The sequence below is a fragment of the Prionailurus viverrinus genome, unplaced genomic scaffold, assembly GCF_022837055.1.
Source record: "Prionailurus viverrinus isolate Anna unplaced genomic scaffold, UM_Priviv_1.0 scaffold_38, whole genome shotgun sequence".
NCBI classification, from domain to species: domain Eukaryota; kingdom Metazoa; phylum Chordata; class Mammalia; order Carnivora; family Felidae; genus Prionailurus; species Prionailurus viverrinus.
This window is the reverse complement of record NW_025927606.1, coordinates 2,267,212-2,288,615: the sequence shown is the minus strand read 5'-3', so window position 1 is coordinate 2,288,615 and position 21,404 is coordinate 2,267,212. Positions and strand designations below refer to the sequence as shown.

General features: G+C 57.2%; 1 protein-coding gene across 3 annotated transcripts in view; it reads left to right on the top strand.

Annotated features, from left to right (window-relative positions):
* Nucleotides 1–17,650, top strand: part of FBXO31 (F-box protein 31) — a 45,147-nt gene extending 27,497 nt beyond the window's left edge. For all 3 annotated transcript variants that reach the window (XM_047846219.1, XM_047846218.1, XM_047846220.1), the window contains 6 exons: nt 205–372; nt 1,007–1,081; nt 7,594–7,703; nt 8,710–8,863; nt 10,153–10,553; nt 13,259–17,650. In XM_047846219.1, coding sequence (XP_047702175.1) covers nt 205–372; nt 1,007–1,081; nt 7,594–7,703; nt 8,710–8,863; nt 10,153–10,553; nt 13,259–13,481 — 1,131 coding nt within the window. In that variant the 3' untranslated portion in view covers nt 13,482–17,650. The remainder of the gene's footprint in view (nt 1–204; nt 373–1,006; nt 1,082–7,593; nt 7,704–8,709; nt 8,864–10,152; nt 10,554–13,258) is intronic.
* The last annotated feature ends 3,754 nt before the right edge of the window (nt 17,651–21,404 follow it).

Genomic DNA, 21,404 nt, shown 5'->3' with positions numbered 1-21,404 from the left:
AAGCACTTGGTAGGTGGGCCATGCTTATCCTGATGCGCTGGATCCTGGTGCGCTAGACTGTATGTTCCCGGGCCCCAAGATTCTGGGCGGGGCTGCGGTGTGGGGACGAGGCTGGTCCTCGAGGGCAGTGTGGGGTGGAGACCTTCTGCCTCAGCCCCTCAGCCTAAATCTCACGTGGACTTGTGCCCTTCCTCCTCACCACAGGTGGACGGCTTGTTCATCATTGGCTGGATGTACCTGCCTCCCCACGACCCTCATGTGGACGACCCCATGCGATTCAAGCCCTTATTCAGGGTCCACCTGATGGAGAGAAAGTCTGCCACGGTGGAGTGCATGTATGGCCACAGAGGGCCCCACAATGGCCACATCCAGGTGAGCGCCCGGGGCTCCCTTACATACAGTAGCCGAGTGCAGGCATGGGGCTGGGCTCCTCTGTCGCCCCCGGTCCCAGTGGCAGCGGGGGTGCGGTGTTGGCTGAGCTGGCCGTGGGGTTCCCAGCTGCAGGCCCGTGTGCACACAGAGCAGCAGACAGGGGAGGAAGTGGGGGCTCAGCCCCGCCCCTGGGGTGTGTTCCCGACGTGATGGTGCTGTGATGTAGCCCCTCAGAGACTCACTCGCTGGGACCTGCCAGGGATTCTGGGTTCGGTCGGAACCGTCCTTTTTCCTCACCGCTCCCGGGTTTCCTCTTTGAAAGAGTATCAACTTGGAATAAAACACTCTGCTCTCTGAGAATGGTTTGGCGAACCGCCACCCCAGTGAGCCCGTGTGAAACAGCAGCCCCTTAGCTGTGCTGTGACATGTCGCCTTGGAAAAGCCTCCCAGATGCACTGTCCTCTGAGGAGGAGGTGTGCGTCCAGGCAGCCCTGAGCTGCCTTCTTGGGACTGGCCACGATTCGGCGGCTCTTGGGCTTCCGTACGCGTGCGGGGGGTGTCCGTGCCGGAGAGGCTGCCTGCCCGGCGTGCCGTGACTGACCCGTTCCCCTCTCCTTTGTCGTGAACCCTCAAGATTGTGAAGAAGGACGAGTTCTCCACCAAGTGCAACCAGACGGACCACCACAGGATGTCTGGCGGGAGGCAGGAGGTGAGCCTGAACCCCTCCGTTCGCGGGTTGACGTCGCCAGCGTGCCCCCTGTGAGAGGGTCGTCTCCCCTGCCCCGTCTGTCGGAAGGGGCACCGTGTGTGCGGGTGCACGGCCACGGGCTTTCGTTACCCGCCACCCCTGAGAACAGGCGGAGCGAAGAGAAGTAGTTTTCTCTGAGCGGCTCCCCTTTGCCCCTTTGGCGAGAGAGTCCAGGTGCTGTTGGAGATTCATCTCGCGTGTGCGTGCGTGGGGAGACCAGACGGCTTTTCTGGAGCCTCTGTGTTCTCCCGGCAGACGGGCCTCGTGGCTGACATTTCCACGTCATGGCCACACAGAGGGGAGGCCTGTCTCTGAGCTTCACTCGTGAGTTTCTTTGGACTTCCTTTTATTTGCACAAGTAATTTCATATTGCCTTTGAGTTTCTGTGTTCTGAGGACCTAAGTCACACTGCCATTTCAAAACATCCTAAGGAAAACTTGAATTTTTAAAGTGTCGGATGCTCCCTGAACTGATGGTTATTGGTTGGGCCTGCATTTCTCGGTCAGGTTCTGAGTCCGGTCGCTTCCCTGTTAGCCCGAGAAGTGCAGGGAGATTGAACGTAAGCGCACACGTACGCGTGTCTTCGTGTAAAGAGTGCACGCACACGCTCACTGGAATCCCTTGAAGGCGGAGGAGGTCCCTGTTGGCTCACATATGTGGCACGTGATGGAAATGCTCTATTCTTTCACAGCAGTGTCACCGACGATTGCATGTACGTCGCACGCACAACACGCAGGTGTTGCTGTAGTTCACGATTCAGCAGAAGACGTCCGCGTGTTTCCTGAGAGTGGACACTCCTCGGTTGTCGAGACTGTAAAGGGACCGTGCGGTGTGTTTCTGGAAGGACACATGCTGGGGTCGGGAAAAGCTCTTGGCCGCCGCCTTCTGTGTGTGGGCTCGCCGGTCGGGAAGTGGAATGGTGTAACTTCGATTGTAAAAGCAGTGACACGAGTCCTTGGTGGATGGAAACTAGGAACGAGTGTGTGTGAGGCAGGAGCTCGGCCTTGCTGGTCTCCTGGCTCTGGGGTCCTTTTGCGTTTCCCTTACCGCGACCTCAGCCGAGGCTGAGGTGAGGGGCATGAGCAAGGGCTCCCCGTGGCTCCTTCTCCGAACGTTAGGAAACATCCTTGCTGCTTTTTCTGCTTGACGTTTCTAACTGACTCATAGCAGCTTATCGTCTGGGGAAATGAATCCTTCAAGGTGTGAGTTGCGAGTCATTTCTTATTCATTATTCTGTCTTTTGGTTTGATTTATAGTGTGTTTTTCTCCAGGAGTTTTTTTCATGTTTATGTGTTTTTAACTTTTATGTAGTCAGAGGCATCTCTCTTTCCCCTGCCCGGCCCATCCGAGAGGATGGGCAGACCGTCCCCCGTGCAGAGCAGAGGGCCGCGCCCTGTTCCCCAGGCAGACCGTCCCCGGGAAGAGCGGCGGGACCTCAAGGTCCCCAGTGAGCCAGCCTGGAGTTGCTGTGGTGGGAGAGCTTGCCGTCTGGCCCTGTGGTCACTTTGTCCACCTTAGGTGCTCTGCTGTCTGCCGCTTGTCTCTGTCTCCCCTCAGCTGTGTGGGGATGGGGTTCTCCTGTGGATTTGTGTGTCAGCCGGTGATGTCTTCACTTTCTCGTTCAGTCTTTTGGATCCAGAGGATGGCTCCAGGCTCCAGGCTCCAGGGAGAGAGGACAGGCCATGGCGGGGGGGGGGAGGGAGGGGGGGGCATCGCCATGTGTCCTGATATCTCTGAGCACAGAAGTGAAGGGCTGAGCCCCGGACTCTGGCTGCCCTGTGCTCTAATGGCTGACGGTCATTTAAAAATCTGGGCCCTGGGGCGCTTGGGTAGCTCCGTCAGTTGAGCGTCGGCTTCGGCTCAGGTTATGATCTCACAGTTCGTGGGTTTGAGCCCTGCATCAGGCTCTGTGCTGACAGCTTGGAGCCTGGAGCCTGCTTCGGATTCTGTGTCTTCCTCTCTCTCTGCCCCTCCCCTGCTTGTGCTGTCTCTCTCTCTCTCTCTCTCTCTGTCTCTCAAAAATACTAAATAAACATACGAAAAATAAAATTCTGGGCCCAGAGGGCACTTCCCAGGGGATTGAGAGCTCCTGGCGGCCAAGAGGGCTAGCAGGGGACCGTGGCAGCAAGTGCAGTCTTCCCGGGGGACGGGGGAGTCCTCACGCCCCCAGGGGCTGGCCTGGCACCCTGCTCTCCTTCGTTCTCTGTGGCACCACAAAGAGCCCGTGAGGGATGCCGGGCGGCTGGGCTGTCTGAGAAGTGCTGACTCCAGGTGCCCCGTGGGTCTCTGGCTCATACGCTGCAGGTGCCCTGTGGGTCTCTGGCTCATACACCGAGTCTTGCTCACCAGCCCTTCCGCTTGTCCCACCCGGCTCCAGGCCCGGGGTTTCTGCCCGCCGTGTGCACCTCTGAATGCCAAGTTCAGACGCGAGTCAGGCCGCGATGCCCTCAGCCTGCTCCTCGTGGCCTACCCCGGGGGACCTGTGCGTGCTCCGCAAACCGCAGCCCCTCTCCTGGGTTCTGTGAGCAGGGCAGGCTCCTGGGCCCACGCAGACGTGCCTCCTCTGGCCTCCGTCACTAGATGACAGCCAGGCCCAGCTGCCGTCTTCCCTGCCCACCCTCTGCCTGTCCAGCCCCCAGCCTGAGGTTTCTGGAAATCGGGGCTGCAGGGAGGAGCAGAGATGGGGAAGAGAGGAGGGAGGCAGGATGGGCAGGCCCCACCCCTGAGATGCCGTGGGTGTCCGTCATCCCTCCCGACCAGGCCTCGCTCCTGGCGCTCTGTCGTGTGGAGAGGTTCTCACGCTACATTCCTGAACGGACGCAAGATGCTTTTGTTTTGCCTTTTTTTTTTTTTTTTTTTTTTGTCTTTTGTACTTTTTCACCTGAGCATTGAAATGTCACCTTCTGATCATCAGACCCAAATTCGTTGGAGCCCCACGCAGGGTCAGCCCCTGTGCTTGTCCTGTGTTATCCCTTCACATTCTCCAAATTGTTTTTTTATGTAATTACAATCTAACTCTATCTAATTTGGGTCTTTTTTTTTTTAAAGCTGTTTAGCTGTTCCAGAAATACTTCCCAGTCTCATTAGACCCAGTCTCATTGACCGCAACATCCCATCTGTCACCTGAGGTCATTGACTCTATGAGAGTGATCCTCTCTCTTGCAGTCGGGCATGGGGTCGGGCATGGGCTCAGGTGTTTGTGTTTCCCCACGCCCTCCTGACCACGTGCTCAAGTGACTTGCTCTCTGAGAGCCTCAGTCCTTACCTGTGAAATGGGGCCATGCAGTTATCCGCAGAACCCACGTGAGCTGGAGGGCTGAGTAGGGCACAGCATGTGAAAGTCTTAGCACCAGGCCTGGCCACGGCCGCCTGGGAGAGACGCCAGGCTCCTTCCTGGAACTGAACTGCCTGAACTCTGTGCAAAAACCTTACCTGGTTTTTGGACCATACAGTTGTGGGATTGCCAGGTAAAAGGCCCTGAAGATGTTCCAGATGCTTGTTATGTGTCGTCAGTTTGCTGGTTCATGTTCACAACCCACCAGGGCGGGTGAGCCCCCTGCTTCCTGTGCTCCTCCCGGCCTTGAGGGTGGCCCTGGTGGAAGCAAGGCCAGGGAGCACGTGGACTTTGGATGAGGTGTGATTCTGCCACCTACTCCTGGTGACATAGGAAGGGTTTCCGAAGGCCCACACCTCTGTAGGATGGGGGAGACGCTAGCACCTGTCTCCCGGGCTGCTGTGAAGATGAACACGATGGTTATATGGCGCCGGCACGTGGTGAGCAAGCTCTGGGAATTACTGTTCTTGTCTTCTGTGTTCCGGGCTCCTGTGTTTTCCTTGTGCATGGACCTCTCATGAGATAATTGCATAATAAACATATTTCAAAGGCCTTTGTTCTGAGTAATTGGGCCTGGTTGCTATTTCTAATGACTCTGACCTTTTCATGCAAAGTAAATAAGATTACGACTCCTCACAAGCCATCTTCCGTGGTATTTAGTTCAAGTCTGATTATTCACCATGGTAACATCAAAATCCTTGCTCATTTATACTTCAATTCCATTTTTATCTGTTGCTTATTGGTTTGAGTTTTTGAGGGCCTTTCCTCCATGAGTTCAGCCATTTGAGTGGAAGCTTTTGACTTTGGTAAAGTATAATTTGTCAAGTGTTTTCTTTTTCTCCCATATTTATTTATATTTGAGAGTAAGAGAGAGAGCGAGACAGTGTGTGAGTAGGGGGAGGGGCAGAAAGAGGGGGACACAGACTCCCAAGCAGACTCAAGACTGAACTGTCAGCACAGAGCCCGATGTGGGGCTCAAACGCACAAGCTGTGAGATCTTGACCTGAGCCAAAGTTGGATGCCCAACCAACTGAGTCACCCAGGTGCCCCAGTTTTCTTTTTTTTTAATGTTTATTTATTTTGAGAGAAGAGAAAATGAGTGGGGGAGGGGCAGAAAGAGAGGGGGACAGAGGGTTCGAAGCAGTCTCAGCACTGACAGCAGTGATCCTGGTGTGGGGCTTGAACTCACAAACTGTGAGATCATGAGCCGGAGTTGGACTCTTAAGTGACTGAGCCAGCCGGGTGCCCTGGGACAGGCAGTGTTTATTAAGATACAGAAAAATAACCGTAAAAGAAAAACCTTCACAAATTAGGGGCACCTGGGTGGCTCAGCCGGTTATGTGTCCAACTTCGGCTCAGGTCATGATCTTGAGGTTCGTGTGTTCAAGCCCTGCTTCGGACTCTGCGTTGAAGGCTCAGAGTCTGGAGCCTGCTTCAGATTCTGTATCTCCTTCTCTCTCTCTCTCTGCCCCTCCCCCGCTTGTGTGCACGTGTGCGCATGCTCTCTTTCACTCAAAAACAAACTTAAAAAAAACAAAAAAAACCCAAAAAACATTGCCTATCCCTAAGTTAACAAAGATTCTCGCTCTTTTCAGAAGCGTGGTAGCTTCATGCTATGTTTGGGTCTGTGGCCCATCCAGAATTATTTCTCGTGTGTGGTGTGAGGCCGGGATCGTGGTTCCTTTTCCCCACATGGCTGTCCAGTTGTTTGAGCATCATTTGTGAAAGAGACTTTTTTTTTCCTATTGTGTGGCTTGGACATATTTGTCAGAAATCAGCTGACGAGCTAAATGGGTCTGTTTCTGGGCTCTCCGTTTCATTTCATCGATGTTTTTGTCAGTCCCGATGCTCCTGCCACCATCTTGATCACTGTGGTTTTCTCTTTAAGTCATAATGTGAGCCGTGGAGGTCCTCCAACTTTGTTGTTTTGAAAGATGGCTTTGGATGTTGTAGGTTCTTTTCATTTCCATATGAATTTCAGAATCGGCTTGTCGTTTTCTACAGAAATCCTGGTGGGACTGTGACTGTCATGGCGCTGAGTCTATAGATGGATTCGGAGAGAATTGCTGGCTTGGTCTGAGTCCTCCCGGCTGCAGGCACCCCTGTCACGGAGGCTCATTCGCACCCTCTCGGTGCTGTGGGTTGTCGGAGCAGGGGCCACACACGTGTTTCCTAACATGTGATCCCAGGTCTTGTGTTGTTTGAGGCTGCTGCAAATAGGACGTAAAAGTTCGTTTTCCAGTTTTGTGCTCCTGATACAGATACTTCCAGTTGATTTGTACACACTGAGCTTGTGGTGCTTCAGTCACTGTGGCTCGAGGTTAGGCAGTGATGTGTTAAAGCAACTGACGGATCATAGCTCTTCTGTATTTTGTTGTTGTTGTTGTTAAATCTCTCTTGCTTCTGTTTGTAAAGCTAATTTTAGACGGTCATTAAAAATGCTACATTGAGTTCAGAACTCAGAGCTGGGGATTAGGTTAAATACACACCATGAAGTTATTAAGCACTAAATATCCTTCACATGGTTTGATTCCACAATGAATTACTGAGTTTTGAGGACACATGTTTATAGAACCTGCCTTCTTGCAAATAAACTTTTTGAACGTATAACGTAGCTATGAAGACACCTCCATTCTCCTCCGGCCACACCTATCTCGTTCTTCATTGGCAGCCGGTGAAAGCGGCTCGAGCCAGTGTGACCAGCACGGGGTTTAGCGACAAGAGTCCTGCAGCCCAGAAGCCTGAGGACTAGGCTTGGATTAGACACCATATCCCATGGCGGCCACGGAAGCGAGGCTTATGTGGCTGCTGCCTGGGAGCTCCGGACGTGGGCTGTGGCCCCAGCCTTGCCTGAAGGGACCCCACGGTCCCTCTTGTTTCCTGAAGTTTGGGAAAGTGGGGGCCAGAGCCCCTTACTTTTCATTGGTGACTCACCCCCCAGGAGGGAGGCCAGGTCCCGGGAGACCACAGTATGGCAGCCCCTGTCTCTGGCCAGCCGAATCTCCATCCCGTCCACCCCAGAGGGACTGTGGTGCAGGCGTGCCCAAGCTGTAAGATGCTGCATGTATCCGCTCAGTGCCACGGGGAATGGCCTTACGTGTGAGTCATGGTGGTTTTCATGACCGTGTTCTCTTGGAAGGAATTCCGCACGTGGCTGAGGGAAGAATGGGGGCGGACACTGGAGGACATTTTCCACGAGCACATGCAGGAGCTCATCCTGATGAAGTTTATCTACACTAGTCAGTACGAGTAAGTGCATCCTCCTCCGTGGGCATTGTGAGCGCCGCCCTGCTGTGTGGGTACTGGGTACAGTCCCTCTCTGTGGGTACTGAGCGCGGTCCGTCTCCATGGGCACTGTGAGCGCATCCTTGCTCTGTGGGTACTGGGTACAGTCCCTCTCTGTGGGTACTGTGAGTGCAGCCCTGCTCTGTGGGTACTGAGCACAGTCCCTCTCCATGGGTGCCGAGTGCACCCCTGCTCTGTGGGTACTGAGCACACTCCGTCCCTATGCACACTGAGTGCAGCTCCCTTTGTGGGTACTGTGAGCCTAGTCCCCCTTCATGGTTACTGAGCGCAGCTCCCTCTGTGGGTGGTGTGAATACAGACCCTCTCTTGGTAGGTACTGTGAGCATAGTCTCTCCCGGAGTACTGTGAGTACAGTTTCTATCCTCCCCACCGTGCCTTACCTTGGTGTCTGTTTTCTGTCTGCTTTGTCGCCAGCATCCAGCAGCGGCGCGCTCTGACAAGCCTGGCCCGTGTGCCAAAGCCTCAGGGCGTTTCCCCTCGTCTGCTGGGGGGGGCCTCCGCCTCTCTTAGCTGCTCTCCCTGCCTTGGCCTCTGCCCCTGGGCCCTGTCCCCGGGTCCCACGTAAACAACCCCTGGTGCAGCGAACGCCCCCTCTGCAGTCTCGGGTCCCTGTGCCGGGATGACAGAGCAGGAGTGGCATCCCCTCCCCCTCTGCAGAGAGCTCTACCCGCCACAGCTGCCCTGCGGTGCCCGGTAGAGCGTAAGCCCTGGTAGAATCCGATGAGGTGTGACGTGTGCCCTGCGTGTGTTTTGAGGGGGCGACGACTGAGGCTCAGTAACGCGGCGTGCCTCCTGCCCCCCACTGGCCTGGGAGGACCCTAACCGGGCTATACCGGGCCGCCCTGCCCTGCCGGCCCTCCGTCACCAGGCAGGGAGGTGCGTGAGCTCTGTACTCTGCCTCCCCGTCCCCCCACCCGAGCTGCTCTCAAGCCACCTGTTCCCCCCACAGCAACTGCCTGACGTACCGCCGCATCTACCTCCCGCCCAGCCACCCGGACGACCTCATCAGACCCGGCCTCTTCAAAGGCACCTATGGCAGCCACGGCCTAGAGATCGTCATGCTCAGCTTCCACGGGAAGCGGGCCAGGGGCACGAAGATCACGGTGAGTCTGGCGCCACCCTGGCTACTCACAGTGGGCCCTGGAGCCGTGGCTTTGCCGGGGACGCAGAGTGTCAGGCCTAGCCAGACCCACTGATGCAGGATTTGCATTTCACGAGACCTCTAGGGGATCGGGAGCATTTCTCAGGTGGCCTTACCCCATGGCACCCGGTCCTGGCCACACGCCAGAGTCCCTGGATGTTGAGAAAACACTGATGTCGGGCCCTAGAGACTCTGATCCATGGAGGGCGACCTGGGTGCGTGGCTCCAGGAGTTCCCCAGGTGACGGTAGGGTGCTGCCACATCGGAGCCCCCTGCGTTATTACACGGGCTCCCACTGCCCGTCCTGACCTCAGCAGCTGGTGCACACAGTCGGAGGATTGTTGAGCTGAAGGTGGCGGGGGCGGGTCTTAAACAAATCAGCCCTCTGTCCCTGCCTCATCGACACCGGTCACACCGTGCTCACCTGTCATTTGCATAGCCAGGGCGCCTTTCTGGCAGGTGCACCGAAGCGTCCCGGGGAGGAATGCCTCTTCCTAGTTCTCACAAAGCCTTCTTCTTGAATCCTGGTCGGCCAGGGCCCCTGTGCTCTGGGAAGGCTCCTTGTGAGCAGAGCGCAGCCCTGGGGTCCCGTGCGGAGGTGCAGGGCCTGGAGGAGCTCCTGGGTTCAGGCTCAGGAGCGTTTGCGTCCCAGACAGACAGATCTGGGCTGGCGCTCAGGCCAGGAGGGTCTGTGCACTTCTCTAAGCCCCAGTTTTTTTCTTTTATCTTATCTTATTTTCTTCTATTTAGAGAGGGAGATGGTCAGAGGCAGAGAAAGGAGACTCTTAAGCAGGCTCCACTCTGAGCACGGTGCCCAATGTGGGGCTTGATCTCACAACCGTGAGATTGTGACTCGAACAGAAATCAAGAGACGCTTAACCAACTGAGCCACCCGGGTGCCCCATCTAAGCCCCAGTCTTAGCCCCTCCAGACTGGGAAGGTTTTTACACCTGGAGGTCTCAAGCACACATGAGCCACTGTGCCAGGGGCCTGTGCACCTCACAAGGTCACTCGGATGCTGTCAGGTCCGTGTTTTCAAAGACCCCTTCACAGATGGGTTGCCTGCCGTAGGCACTTAGTTTTTACGGGCATCTAAGACGTTCTTACTTCGTAAGGAGTTGCTGCTAAGTCAGTGGGAATGCTGGAGTGAGCTCCTTTGGCCAGAGGTGTGCTGTGCTCTGAGCTGGAAACCGTGCAGCGTGTCTGTGCCGGTCTCTGAGCCCCGCTGACGGCCGCCCGCTCGCTCCTCAGGGTGACCCCAACATCCCTGCTGGGCAGCAGACGGTGGAGATCGACCTCATGCACCGCATCCAGCTGCCAGACGTGGAGAGCCTCCGCAGCTTCAACGAGCTGTCCCGCATCGTCCTGGAGGTTCGGGAGCAGGTGCGCCAGGAGCAGCAGCAGCAGGAGGACGGGGCCGAGGACGGCGAGGGCCGCGCCCTGCAGAGCCCCCGCGAGCCCCAGCGGGGCCCTGCCCAGCCCAGCGTGGAGCTGCCTGCCGAGAAGGGCGGGGGGCCTGCGGACGGAGAGGCCGCGGCCGCAGCGGCGCCTGCACCCGAGCAGCCGGCCCAGTCCGGGCAGGGGCAGCCGTTCGTGTTGCCTGTGGGCGTGAGCTCGCGGAACGAGGACTACCCCCGCACCTGCAGGATGTGGTAAGGATGCCAGGGCGGCCGCGACAGGCCTTCCGGAGAGCCCCCCTGCCCAGCCGGCGTGGACGCGGGCTGTGGGGCCAGCGCAGGGCTCGCTGCATTGGGCGGGGAACTCTCTCTGGGTTCCAGCTCGGGCCCGAGTGTGCATTGTCCTTCCCTGGGCTGCACAGCCACATCTCAGACTTCGGGGGCTCCTGAGCTCTCACCCCTGGGGAGCCTCAAAGGGGGCTTATTAGAACCACCGGGCGTGAGGCCTCCTCTCAGATGCCTGCCATTGCACAGTCAGTCAGGGGAAGGGTAGACAGGTGAGTCTACCGGCGGTGGCGAAGGTAGCCGGTGAGGAGGGGGCCCTCCCCAACCTGTGTCCCTAGAAGCCGGCTTGAGTTCACCTGGTGTCCTTGCCGGTGAGGCCTGTTGGGGGTGTCCCTCCGTCTCCTGCTGGACATACTCCAGCGTCAGTCCTTCATTTCTTCCTGTGGATTCCCTCCCAACTCAGAAAGCATGTGTAAAGGGCTGGTGGTGCACTGTCCTCCCCACGGAGGCTGGGAGGTTCCCTGATGCAGGGCCGGCTTCCTGCTTCTTGACTCATGTTCTTAGGGTTTTGTCTCAGGCCTCTCCCTTCATCCGCCCCGGACCCAGCCCTGGAGGACGCATGAGGAGACCCTCACCCCAGCCCTAACCTCCAGGGCTGCTGGAGCTGAGATGACCTAAAAGGACAGACTCGGGTCCTCAGTCACATTGGCCGCATCCCCAGCCGGCAGCCACGGGTGTGTTGGGCTCTGCAGGTCTAGAATGTTCCATCATTGCAGGAAGTTCTCCTGGACCGTCGCCCTAGGGGACGTGTTGAGGGAATGACCCGTCTCGTGGCATCATAGCTGCTTGGCTTCCACGTGTGTCCAGTTATGTGCAGAGGTCTGTTGCCTTGACCCCTGGGCCCTGTGACTGGCACTTCACATGCCCACTAGAGTGTGGGCAGGGCACTGAGCTCCCCGAGGAGGACTGAAGTGTCTGCATGGGCTGGGCGGCTAAATTGGCTCTGAGCGCCCAGTGCTCCACACCTGCAAGCAATTCTCCATGATGCCAGCCGGTGTCTGCCACTCGACTGGGTCCTGACACTGTGCACCCAGGATGATGTCAGACCCTGCAAGACTGCCCTGCCCCCTCAGCCGCCTGTTACCAGTCCAGTTTGTCTCCGTGCTTCCGACCAGCCAGCTGTAGGTCGGGGATTCCGCGACCCCTTCCTCATGTTCAATGAATGTGCTGGGGCGGCTCACGGAAGTCAGGGAAACACTACATTCACTATCTTGCTGAAGGCGGTGACAAAGGACATAGATGGACAGCCACACGACGAGATGCGTGGGACCCTGACCCGCCCTGGGACTGGGGTGGACGTGTTCCCCCACCTGGGAGCTCCCTGAACCCCATACTGTGGGTTGTTCTGGAGGTTTCCTCCCATAGGCCTGGTCGGTCATTAGCTCCGTTTGTAGCCCTCTCCCCTCTCTGGGGGATCGCGGAGCAGCCGAGGATTCCAGGCTTCTGATCCACCTGCCATCTGGGAGCCACCTGAGTCACCTCCTGGTGTTCTTATCCCCTTGGAATTTATGTGGGTTTCAGGAGCCCAGCTCCAGGAACCTGAGCAGAGATCAGCGTGTGTTCTGTTGTCTCCCACTGGGAAAATCAATTCCATTTCTTCATGCTGCTCAGTTGTCAACCAAAGTGGCTGAATTTGGGTTTTCCTGGAGGAGGCATGCAAATCGCGTTCTGGTAGGATTTCGACTGATGTGAATTTATCAAAGGTCATGAAATAGGGCTCTGCTGTCCTTAGGAAATGGAAAACTTGTAGTGTTTTGTGGCTCAGCTGTGGCTCCCCAGGGCGCTCTGAGGCCAGCCCTGCGGTGGACACACAGGACCTGCTGAATATTGGGCTCTGTGACCTGGGAGGGGCGTGCTGCGGTCCCTCCTGTTCGGTTCTTGTGTCTGCGAGGCCTTGCCACTGCACCAATTCAGGACCTGGCCTCCCTGTGGCCTCTGGTGCTGCTTTCCCATGTTAGGTTTTCCCCAAACACCCTCCTGTGCACACCCTCCTGAGCACAGGCCTGCTCTCGTCTCCCGCCCAGGGGAGCCTTGGTGTGGTGGCTGGAGGTGGGGGTCCCAGGAGATGGGCCCAGCCCCCATCCCTATTACCTATCTGTAGGAGCCCCAAATTCTTGGCAAGAAAGACGTAAACGTAGCTTAGTCTGACCCTGGTCTTGAAACTTGAAACTTGGCCTTATGGAAATCTGGAAGTTCTGCCTGCTGGGTTCGTGACAGTAAGTCTTTATTGATTGTATTTGAGTCGTTGACGTGCTAACATAAGCATCCCTGGAATTAAGGCTGGTTACCTGGGCTAGCTTTGTGAAGGTGTCCTTTGGGACAGCGGTACGTGGTTGGGGCTGCTGGAGACCCTCTTCCTTTAGCTGGGTGAGCCCAACCGTCAGCCCGTGGTTTGGTGCATTGGGCAGTTAGGGTTGCTAGGTGATCCGGGCAAGACGGGCTCTTGTGGGCCTTGAGGCCTTCGGCTTCCTGCTGGCGGGAGGAGGGGCTGGCAGGGGCGCGGGGGGCGGGCGTTGCAACAGCCCAGGAGGACAGGGCAGGACTGGGGCCCGGTGCACTCCTTCTGGGTCCCTCTCATTCCCTCCCCATGCACTTTTCCTCTTGTCTTTGTTCAGTTTTTACGGCACAGGCCTCATCGCCGGCCACGGCTTCACCAGCCCTGAGCGCACTCCTGGAGTCTTTATCCTGTTCGACGAGGACCGCTTCGGGTTCATCTGGCTCGAGCTGAAATCCTTCAGCCTGTACAGCAGGGTGCGGGCCACCTTCCGGAACGCAGAGGCGCCGTCCCCACAGGCTTTCGAGGAGATGCTGAAGAACATCCAGTCCCTGACCTCCTGACGGGCCACTTCCTGTGGGGCGGCTCCCGGGGCCCCGGACCCTGCCGCCCGGGACGGGAAGCAGCATGCACTTTGGAGATTCGGCCTTCTGACCAGAACACCCACCTCGTAGGAGTCTCGGCCCAGCCACCCCAAAACTCTGTACAGAGTGTGCGACGTATGCCTGTGTCCTCGTCAGTAGCTCATGGGAAGGCTGACTGAGCTTGTCTCACAGAAAGAATGACCCAGGACAGAACTGATGGAGAGGGCTGGCTGCACAGTTTTGTGAACAACTCAGCTGGAGAAACTGGGTTTGTCCTTGGCCTGCTGAACGTTTTTTGGGTCAGGCAGAGCGACCCTGGGGGCTAACGATCGGGATCATGTGTGAGGCGAGTGACCGTGGCTGCGGTCTGGCAAGGGTCTGGGGCGAGGGCCTCTGTGAGGTGAGCGTTCTACAGCCTGGGTGGGGCACAGTGTGTGCAGTGAGGGAGCTCCAGGGGGTCGGGTGTATCAGGCCAGGACCCTGGACTGAATTCCTGTGTCTTTACTAACCTGCTTGGATTTTGGACAGAAGCATTTCACCTCTGATGGGCTTGTGAATCCGCGCAGTGGGGTTAGTGATACGGGTCAGTAGGAAACGTCATGGTGGGCCTTTGGGCAGCTTGGAGGCCCTGGCCTCTCTCCAGCTTTAGAATCAAGACCTTTGCTGCAGCCAATTCGAGGCAGGGCATTTGTTTGCACACACCCCCCCATCCACCTCCTGCACATGCTCTGGTGTCAGAACCCTGAGCTGAGCCACTTGTCCCAGAACCTTCTTCAGAATTCTGCAGGGCCACATCTGAACCAGCCCTGCCTTTTCCCATTTGCTTAGTATACACAGGTGCTGTTCTCAGAAGTGTTAAAGCAGCAGAGTGCTTGCACCAGATGACTTTGGAGCCCCTTTGTGGGTAACAGGGCAGCTTTCTAGAAAAGTCACCCCCTACATGTGGAATGCACTTTGGAGACCAGGCATCTCGGGGTCCTCCAGTGTGGAGACCCTGAGCACGGACGCTTCTGCCGGTGGTGTGCCCGTGTCCCATGGACACCTGCGTTTGGGGACCCAGTGTTGTAAGGTCTCTGCTGATCTTAGTGTCTCCTGAAGAACAGAGCCCTGAATGCACGTAGACCCCCAAGAATTAGCTCCTGCTCCGCTTCCAGCCTGCAGAGAGCTGTCACCATGCTCCCCTTCCATGGCAGGCGCTCCACCGGGGCGGGGGGCAGACTTCGTCCCCCTGTCTGTGGCTCGTCCCTGCTGGGTGGACTGTGCTGAGCCCTTGTGCTGGGGGCAAGGGACCCCAGGGAAGGGGGCAGCTTTGTGGTGCCTTCATGTAGAGACCAACCTGAGATGTCCCATGAAACATGTCCTGTTTTCCTGACGAATTTCTCCCTGACTGGCCTTTTTTTTTTTTTTTTTTTTTTTTAAATAAAAATCCCTATTGCTGTAGCTTCAGTACATTTGGCAACTTTGAACTTCCTTTGCTTCCCAGAATCATAGAATTGATAAGCTCTGGGGCACGGCCCCTAAAAGGCAGACTTTCTAGGAGGTTCTGTCCAGACTCTGACGCGGGAAGGAGGCAAGTGGAGAAGGTTGGGGGGGGGGGGTCCCTCCTGGCCGGCTGTCAGAGATGCTGAGCTCGCCCCTCACATGCTTCTGGTAGGACCTGGAGTCAGGCTGAGGCGTGGTCTGTGTTCGTGTCTTCCGCAGGACCAAGCAAGCCTCCAAGCGTTCCCATCCCTGCCCCTTGTGGCTGCTCCCACATGGCAGTAACCACGTCCGCGAAGCCTCGGGCAGGACGGGGCAAGGCCCGCTGGGTGTGTGGCCGCTGTGTGTCCCACTTTGCCCGAGCCTGGGGCTCGCTCAGAGGCTCATTCTGAGGCTTTTCCACCTGGGCCTCCCCTCATCCTTGAAACCCATTTGGATCGAAGATGAACCTTTCTGATGAAAAACCAGTCTCAAACCCAGACTGTGGGACCTGCCTCTGGAGCGTGGGCCCTTTTACGTGGTTTCCACTGGCAGTGGCTGTTGGCTGCATTCGCACCGTCCCGTCTCTGGTGTCAGACGGGGGCCTGTGGGGCCGAAGGGTGGGCAGCGGCCTGGGTAATGCCAGGCGGGGTCTGTGGCGGTGGATGGTGAGAGTGTGTCACCTGCGCAGCCGGGGGCCCAGAGTACGTGTTGTTTCCCACTTGGCGTATCCGTGGCCGGTTCTGGTTTCCAGTTTGTAGGTGAGTGTGCAGGGTCCGTGCAAACCAGTCCCAGCAGGCGCCCCTTCCGGCAGAGTGCGCACCCCACTCGTCAGGGCGGCTTCCAGCCCGTTAATTTGTTGCAGGTGAGGATTCAACAAGGCTGAAGTTGTGGTTGGAAGCCTAAAGGCAGCTGGGATTTTGATAAAGCAGGTCCCAAAAAGGAACCTGAATGGCCCAATTCAGGGGCTGTCTATGCCCTTGTGGAGCTTGACTGGGGGAAAGTGGCAGGTGGATCCGGGTTGGTCTTTGGACGTTTTCCGCCGGTTGATGTCACCTTTACTCGCCACCGAGCTGCCGTGACACCGGGGACGTCTGTTGTGCTTTATGGTGGCAGGAGCCTCAGTTGTGTCTGTGCACACCTGGGCATGTGCTGTTCTGGACTTGACCCGGAAGCACGTGATTACAGGTTTCAGATGTGAGTCTTTGGGTTCCTCTGTGTTGGGGCTGAAGGTTCCCTGCATAAAGCTGCTGCAAATGGCCTTGATTTCTTCCCTGTGCGAATCGGGCCTGGCGGTCTCTCTGGTTACGCTGGCCCGCCCAGCTTAGACCTGCAGTGTCTGCTGCTGGGGAGCAGGTTTGGAGGCCTTGTGAGGCGGGAGTTCCAGAATCCTCCCTCCCACGGTCCAGACCGGGCCTCGCTTCCTGGCGTCACCCCTCAGTCCCTCTGTCTGGGCAGCTGGCTCCCTGTGGCTGTTGCTCAGGGTCACAGCCACCCGCCGCTCCCTCCTTCCCTCCCTCCCCTCTTGTCCTGATCCAGGCGGCTTGGGTGGGTGCCTGTACCCCCAGCGTTCCTTCTGGCCAAGGCAGAGGGCGGGAGGGCTGCCACGGTGGCCTATGGTTAGGAGCAGGCCGGGCCTGCTTTCCCACTTCATGTGGAACAGACTTCGAGCCGGAGCCGCCATGGCAGACTTCCTCTTTCCCTGAGAACCTGGCGTGGTTTACTGCTGGGACCCAGTCGGGCAAGGCCCCTCCGTCAGCCAGCTGATCCTCTGTGCTCGACGGTTGCCATGTTCGGGGCTGGATTTCTATCTGTGGGCTGTCCGGGTGTCTCGCCCTGCTGAGGTGTGGTCACCTTGTAGTGCTCGTGAGCGGGAATGCAGAAGAACCTGTCCAGTCCCTTTACTTGGCAACTCAGTCACGGGATTCCTGGGATTTCTGAGCCCCTCGTGCCCACGGTGTCTGCTTTGTTGAGGATGAGCGCCCCGTGTAGACTCAGTGCTTTGAGGAGGCTGTCCTGCAGTGTGAGGACCTTTCACCCCGTCTTCTGCCTTCGTGCTCCAAGTGCTAGGAATGCTTATGGGAATGTTCTCGTGCAGCCCTCCCTGGCTTGAGGCTAGCGTGCCCCAGTCCGTGGCCAATCCCAGTGCTAACATATGCTGACGTCCCTGTCTTTGTGTTTGGGAGATCCGGAATGTCACCTGGCTACACGTTCTCAGAAGCGTTGAGTGAGTAGAGAAAGCCATGACGCTGTTGGTTTGCCCGAAGCTGTGCACAGGGACGAAACAGTGCCAAAGTACCGAGTGCTCGGTGGCATGGGCGACCAGCGGCAGCACCGAGGCTTGGTCCTTTGTGTGCTCACAGGGAGACCAACCAAACCTAGGAAGGGCTCCGAACCCGTGCTTTTTTAGTCTGATTTTACTTTTGGTTGTTATTTGAGATCACATAGCCTACTTGGAGAAGAAGCACATTTATGCTGCTTGATCTTGAAGTCCCACGCCCTGACAGCCACAGGTGAGGTGTGGGGAGTCGCTGTCCCCCCCAGGCATCTGCTCTGGTGTAGGGTGGGCTGGAGCAGGGGCCATGCAGGGCCACGCCCCGAGGAGCCACTGCTGTGAGCCTGTGCCCAGCGTTGTCACTGGATGGGACCTTGTGGGGCTGTTTCTCCATAAACCAGTTTTTGAAACCTTGTGTGCTTTGTAATTGTTTCTTTTGGGATGTGATCCAGAGCCATAAACAATATGAGGTGGGGGGGCTGACAGCCAAAGGAGGGGGCTGGATCCTGGCGGGGTTGGGGGGCCCTCTGGGAGCCTCTCACATCAGGACTTGACTGAGTTTTGGTTTCTCTGTCGTGGAATGAAGCGGTAAGTGATCCCTTGGAACCCAGACCACGGTAGGTCTCTGGATCCCTCTTGACCTTGGCTTGATATATGGCCCCATCCCCGAGCGGTGGCCCAGAAGGAGTGGGGGCCCCTGTGGGATTTTCTTAGACTAAATTCAAAAAGAGTTTGGTTTTTCTGAGAACAGGATAAGATTGGCTGAATAGAAGAGGGCTGGGGCTGTGCTCTGTGGTGGGCACACAGCTGAGGATCTCATTTTCGGGTTTGTTTTTTTCTGTTTGTGAAAGTTATCTTGTGAACAGTGCAAGAATTTAATACAGGAAGTACAAGAACCTTCTGTTCCCACTCGGGCAGGAGCACTCCCCTCCTGTATCTGGGCACTGGCTTAGGCCCACTGGTCCCCTGGAGGAGGGCTGGCTGGTCCTTCCCCCGCAGGAGGCTGTGGCTGGCAGGGCCCTGGCCAAGCACCGTGTGTGTGTCATGTATCTCCCTGTGCTCCCTCCTGGGGCCCTCTGTAGCCTGGCCTCTGCTGGGGGATTTAGGGTGGCTGCATGCACATGTGACACCAGCCAGCATGACTTGAAAATCCATGAGTGCTGGAAGGCTGTCTTCCTAGCACCTGGTTTTTGGAAACAGGGCTGCAGGGGCCAGATGCTCTGCACATGTGGAGGGCAGCGCCTGCAGCCCCTTCCTCCACCCATAGGCCCTTGTGTGGATGTCCAGCTCTGGGAGGAACAGGTGTTTCTTGGGGAGCAGAACCAGGGGGAAGGAGGTAGTGGACTGCCCTCATGTGTTGGGGGGCCCTAGAGGGAGGTCTCAGAAGCAGACCCAGCCTTCCCTTCCCAGATGGCCTTGCTGTCCTGCAGTGACCCAGCCACAGACCCAAGATCTTTATGGGGACCAGTCCCACTGCTGGCTCAGCACCTCCTGACTCGTAGGGCTGCTCTGTCCCCAAGCCCTAGCTGCTTGTTTGGAGCTGGCTGGGTGCTTAGTCTCCCATGTGTGGGGGCATGGGGTTCTGTGCTGGGGCCATCCGATGCTGTAGGGTATTGAACATCCTCCCTGATCTCCCCATCATGGCAACCCCAAATGCCTGCAGACATGGCCGGTGTCTCCTGTGGGTGGTCACCTTGTGGGGAACCATGGGGTCAGTACCTGCACCTCCATGCTCCACACGTGGTGCTGAACGTTGTAGACACAGCAGTGAACAAGAGGCAGGGTCTCAGGCCTGCACAGGTCACAGCACAAGATGGTCCCCCAAACGGGCCTAGGGGCCTCCCTTGGACACTCGGTACCCTATCAGAGTGTGGTCTATCCCCTGTGCGGTGGAGTGTCAAGGCCAACACGGAAGCAGGCATATGGACTGTGGTGCCTGGCTTGGGTGATGCCTGGCCCAGTACCTATAGGGCCTAGTCTGTGGGTGAAGTGCTGTGTCCTCACCCGTCTCCCTCGACCCAGGAGGGACGTCACTCCTGGACCTTCGGCAGGGGCCCGGGAGCTGGGTCTCTGGTGCTCCGGAGTTTTGGCTTCTCCCGGTACCGGTGCTACCGTCCCTGGCACCCTTGTCCTGGCCCCTGGTGGTCAGGAGGAGGCGAGGGCCATTGTCGGCAGTAGTGCTGCCTGCCGTTGGGCCCGTGGGGTGGCCGGGTGTGCAGCTCAGCACCACCAGGAGTTTAGGGAGGGAGATGCCTGCCCAGCCCCGGGATGCTGAACCACGGCCTCTGGGGAGAGGGTTTGAGCATCCATAGCTTCCCAACCCCGCTAAGGGTGCTGGTGCTGCATGCAGCACACCTCTTCCGTGGCTGTCCTCCATGCTGTGTAACAACTATCTCCTTTCCCAGTATCTTTTGGGAAGAGGGCTCAGAAGAACGTGTTTTTAACAAATAGCTCTCCCTCGCTCTTTGGTGACAGATGGTTGAGCTGTCCTTTTTCCTTTTCTTGGTTAGGTTCGTTGTGATTTATGTGAATGTTTAGCGTGTGCACACAGCTGTGAACAAGCACCACGATCGGGATAGAGTCCTACTCCCCTTTCCGAGCCGCGGTCACTGGTTGGCCTGCATCCCGTGGCTCTGCCTTTCTCAGCACGTCAAGTTTCCAGAATAGAGCCACAGCACGCAGCGTGCCAGTCTGGCTTCTTTCACCATCTCCCTCCAAGGAGCCTTCTTAGACTCTTTTCTAATACTCCCCGTGACCTCTGAATACCATAGATAACACCGTGTGCATTACGTGTGGGTCTGTGTCTCTATGCATGTGCGTGTGCTTGCATTCACACAGGCACAGGTCACGTGGTGTCCCAGGGACAGAGGGAGGCCTGGGTCTTGCACTCAGAGCCCCCAGGAGCCCTGGCTGCCAAGCTGAGAAGGGACCGCTGGTGGAGGTGGGAGGCATTGCGCAGGAGGCTGCCGTGGGGATTTGGGTTAGAACAGGCCTGGCCAGGGAAGTAGATCTGATTTGTTGCCTGGGTGTGCTGCTGGGCCGAATGCGGTCTCGGGAGTCCCACCTGTTAGTGACTCGGCCCTGGGGCCCACCTCAGCAGAGCGCTGTGACCACTCTGTGGAAAGCAGGTGCCCAGACACTGGCTCAGGGATGCTGTCATCTCCGCCAGGGAGCCCTAAGCCTGCAGGGGATGGGCAGGTCAGCCCCTCTGCAGATTGTCATTCAGAGGGCTGCTGCTGGGCACCCCTGTGGACCAGAGGCCAGTGAGTACCTAGACCCAATTCCTGTTGTCTCCTCAGGCTCCTTCCAAGACCGGGGATGGGGACAGAGGCTACGGAGCCCAGGTAGATGGCCCTTATCACCATGGAGCTTCTCTGCCCTGCTGCCAACATCCCATAGTTCTGTTGGGACGCAGGCTTCCAGAGCGCCATGGGCATGGAGAGACCTGGTGTGGAGCCCATCCCGGAGGACGCTCTGATCTCATGGAAGGCGCTAGGACATGGGTCCTTGGTGCTGGGCTGAGACAGTGACAGGCATCTGGAAATGAACAGACTCTCTGTGAGCCTGGTTGTCTGGCTTGGGCTGCATCTCTCTTATGGCACTCTGATGATGGTAAGGGTGGTGGTGGTGGCATCTCAGCAGAGTGCAGGACACGGTGAGGGAGAAGGAAAGGGAGACCAAGGTGCTGAGGGTACACGGCTCACTGAAGAGAGAGCTCCAGAATGGTGTGGTTGGAGAGGCAGGGACAGTAAGGGGTGACAATGGAGCCTGCGACCCCACAAGGAAGGGTAAGGATGTGGGGCAGCAGACTTGTACAGAATGATGCCCACCAGTGGGGCCGGTCAAATGCAGGGCCCCAATCTGAGTGAAAAAGTGAGTTCTGCCTCCAGGGAGCCATTAACACAACATACTGCAAGAGTCTGTGGCACCTGGCATGACCTTGACCCAGACTAGGCTGAGAAGGGTTACTTCAAGAGACCCCAAAATGTTCCTAATGAGGGATGTGAGCATGTGACTCTTGATCTTGGAGTTGTGAGTTTGAGCCCCACTTTGGGTGTAGAGATTACTTAAAAAAGAAAAAAAAAGTTTAGGGGTAGCTGGGTAGCTCAGTCGGTTAAGCGTCCGAATCTTGATCTCAGGGTCCTGAGTGCAAGCCCTGTGTTGGGTTC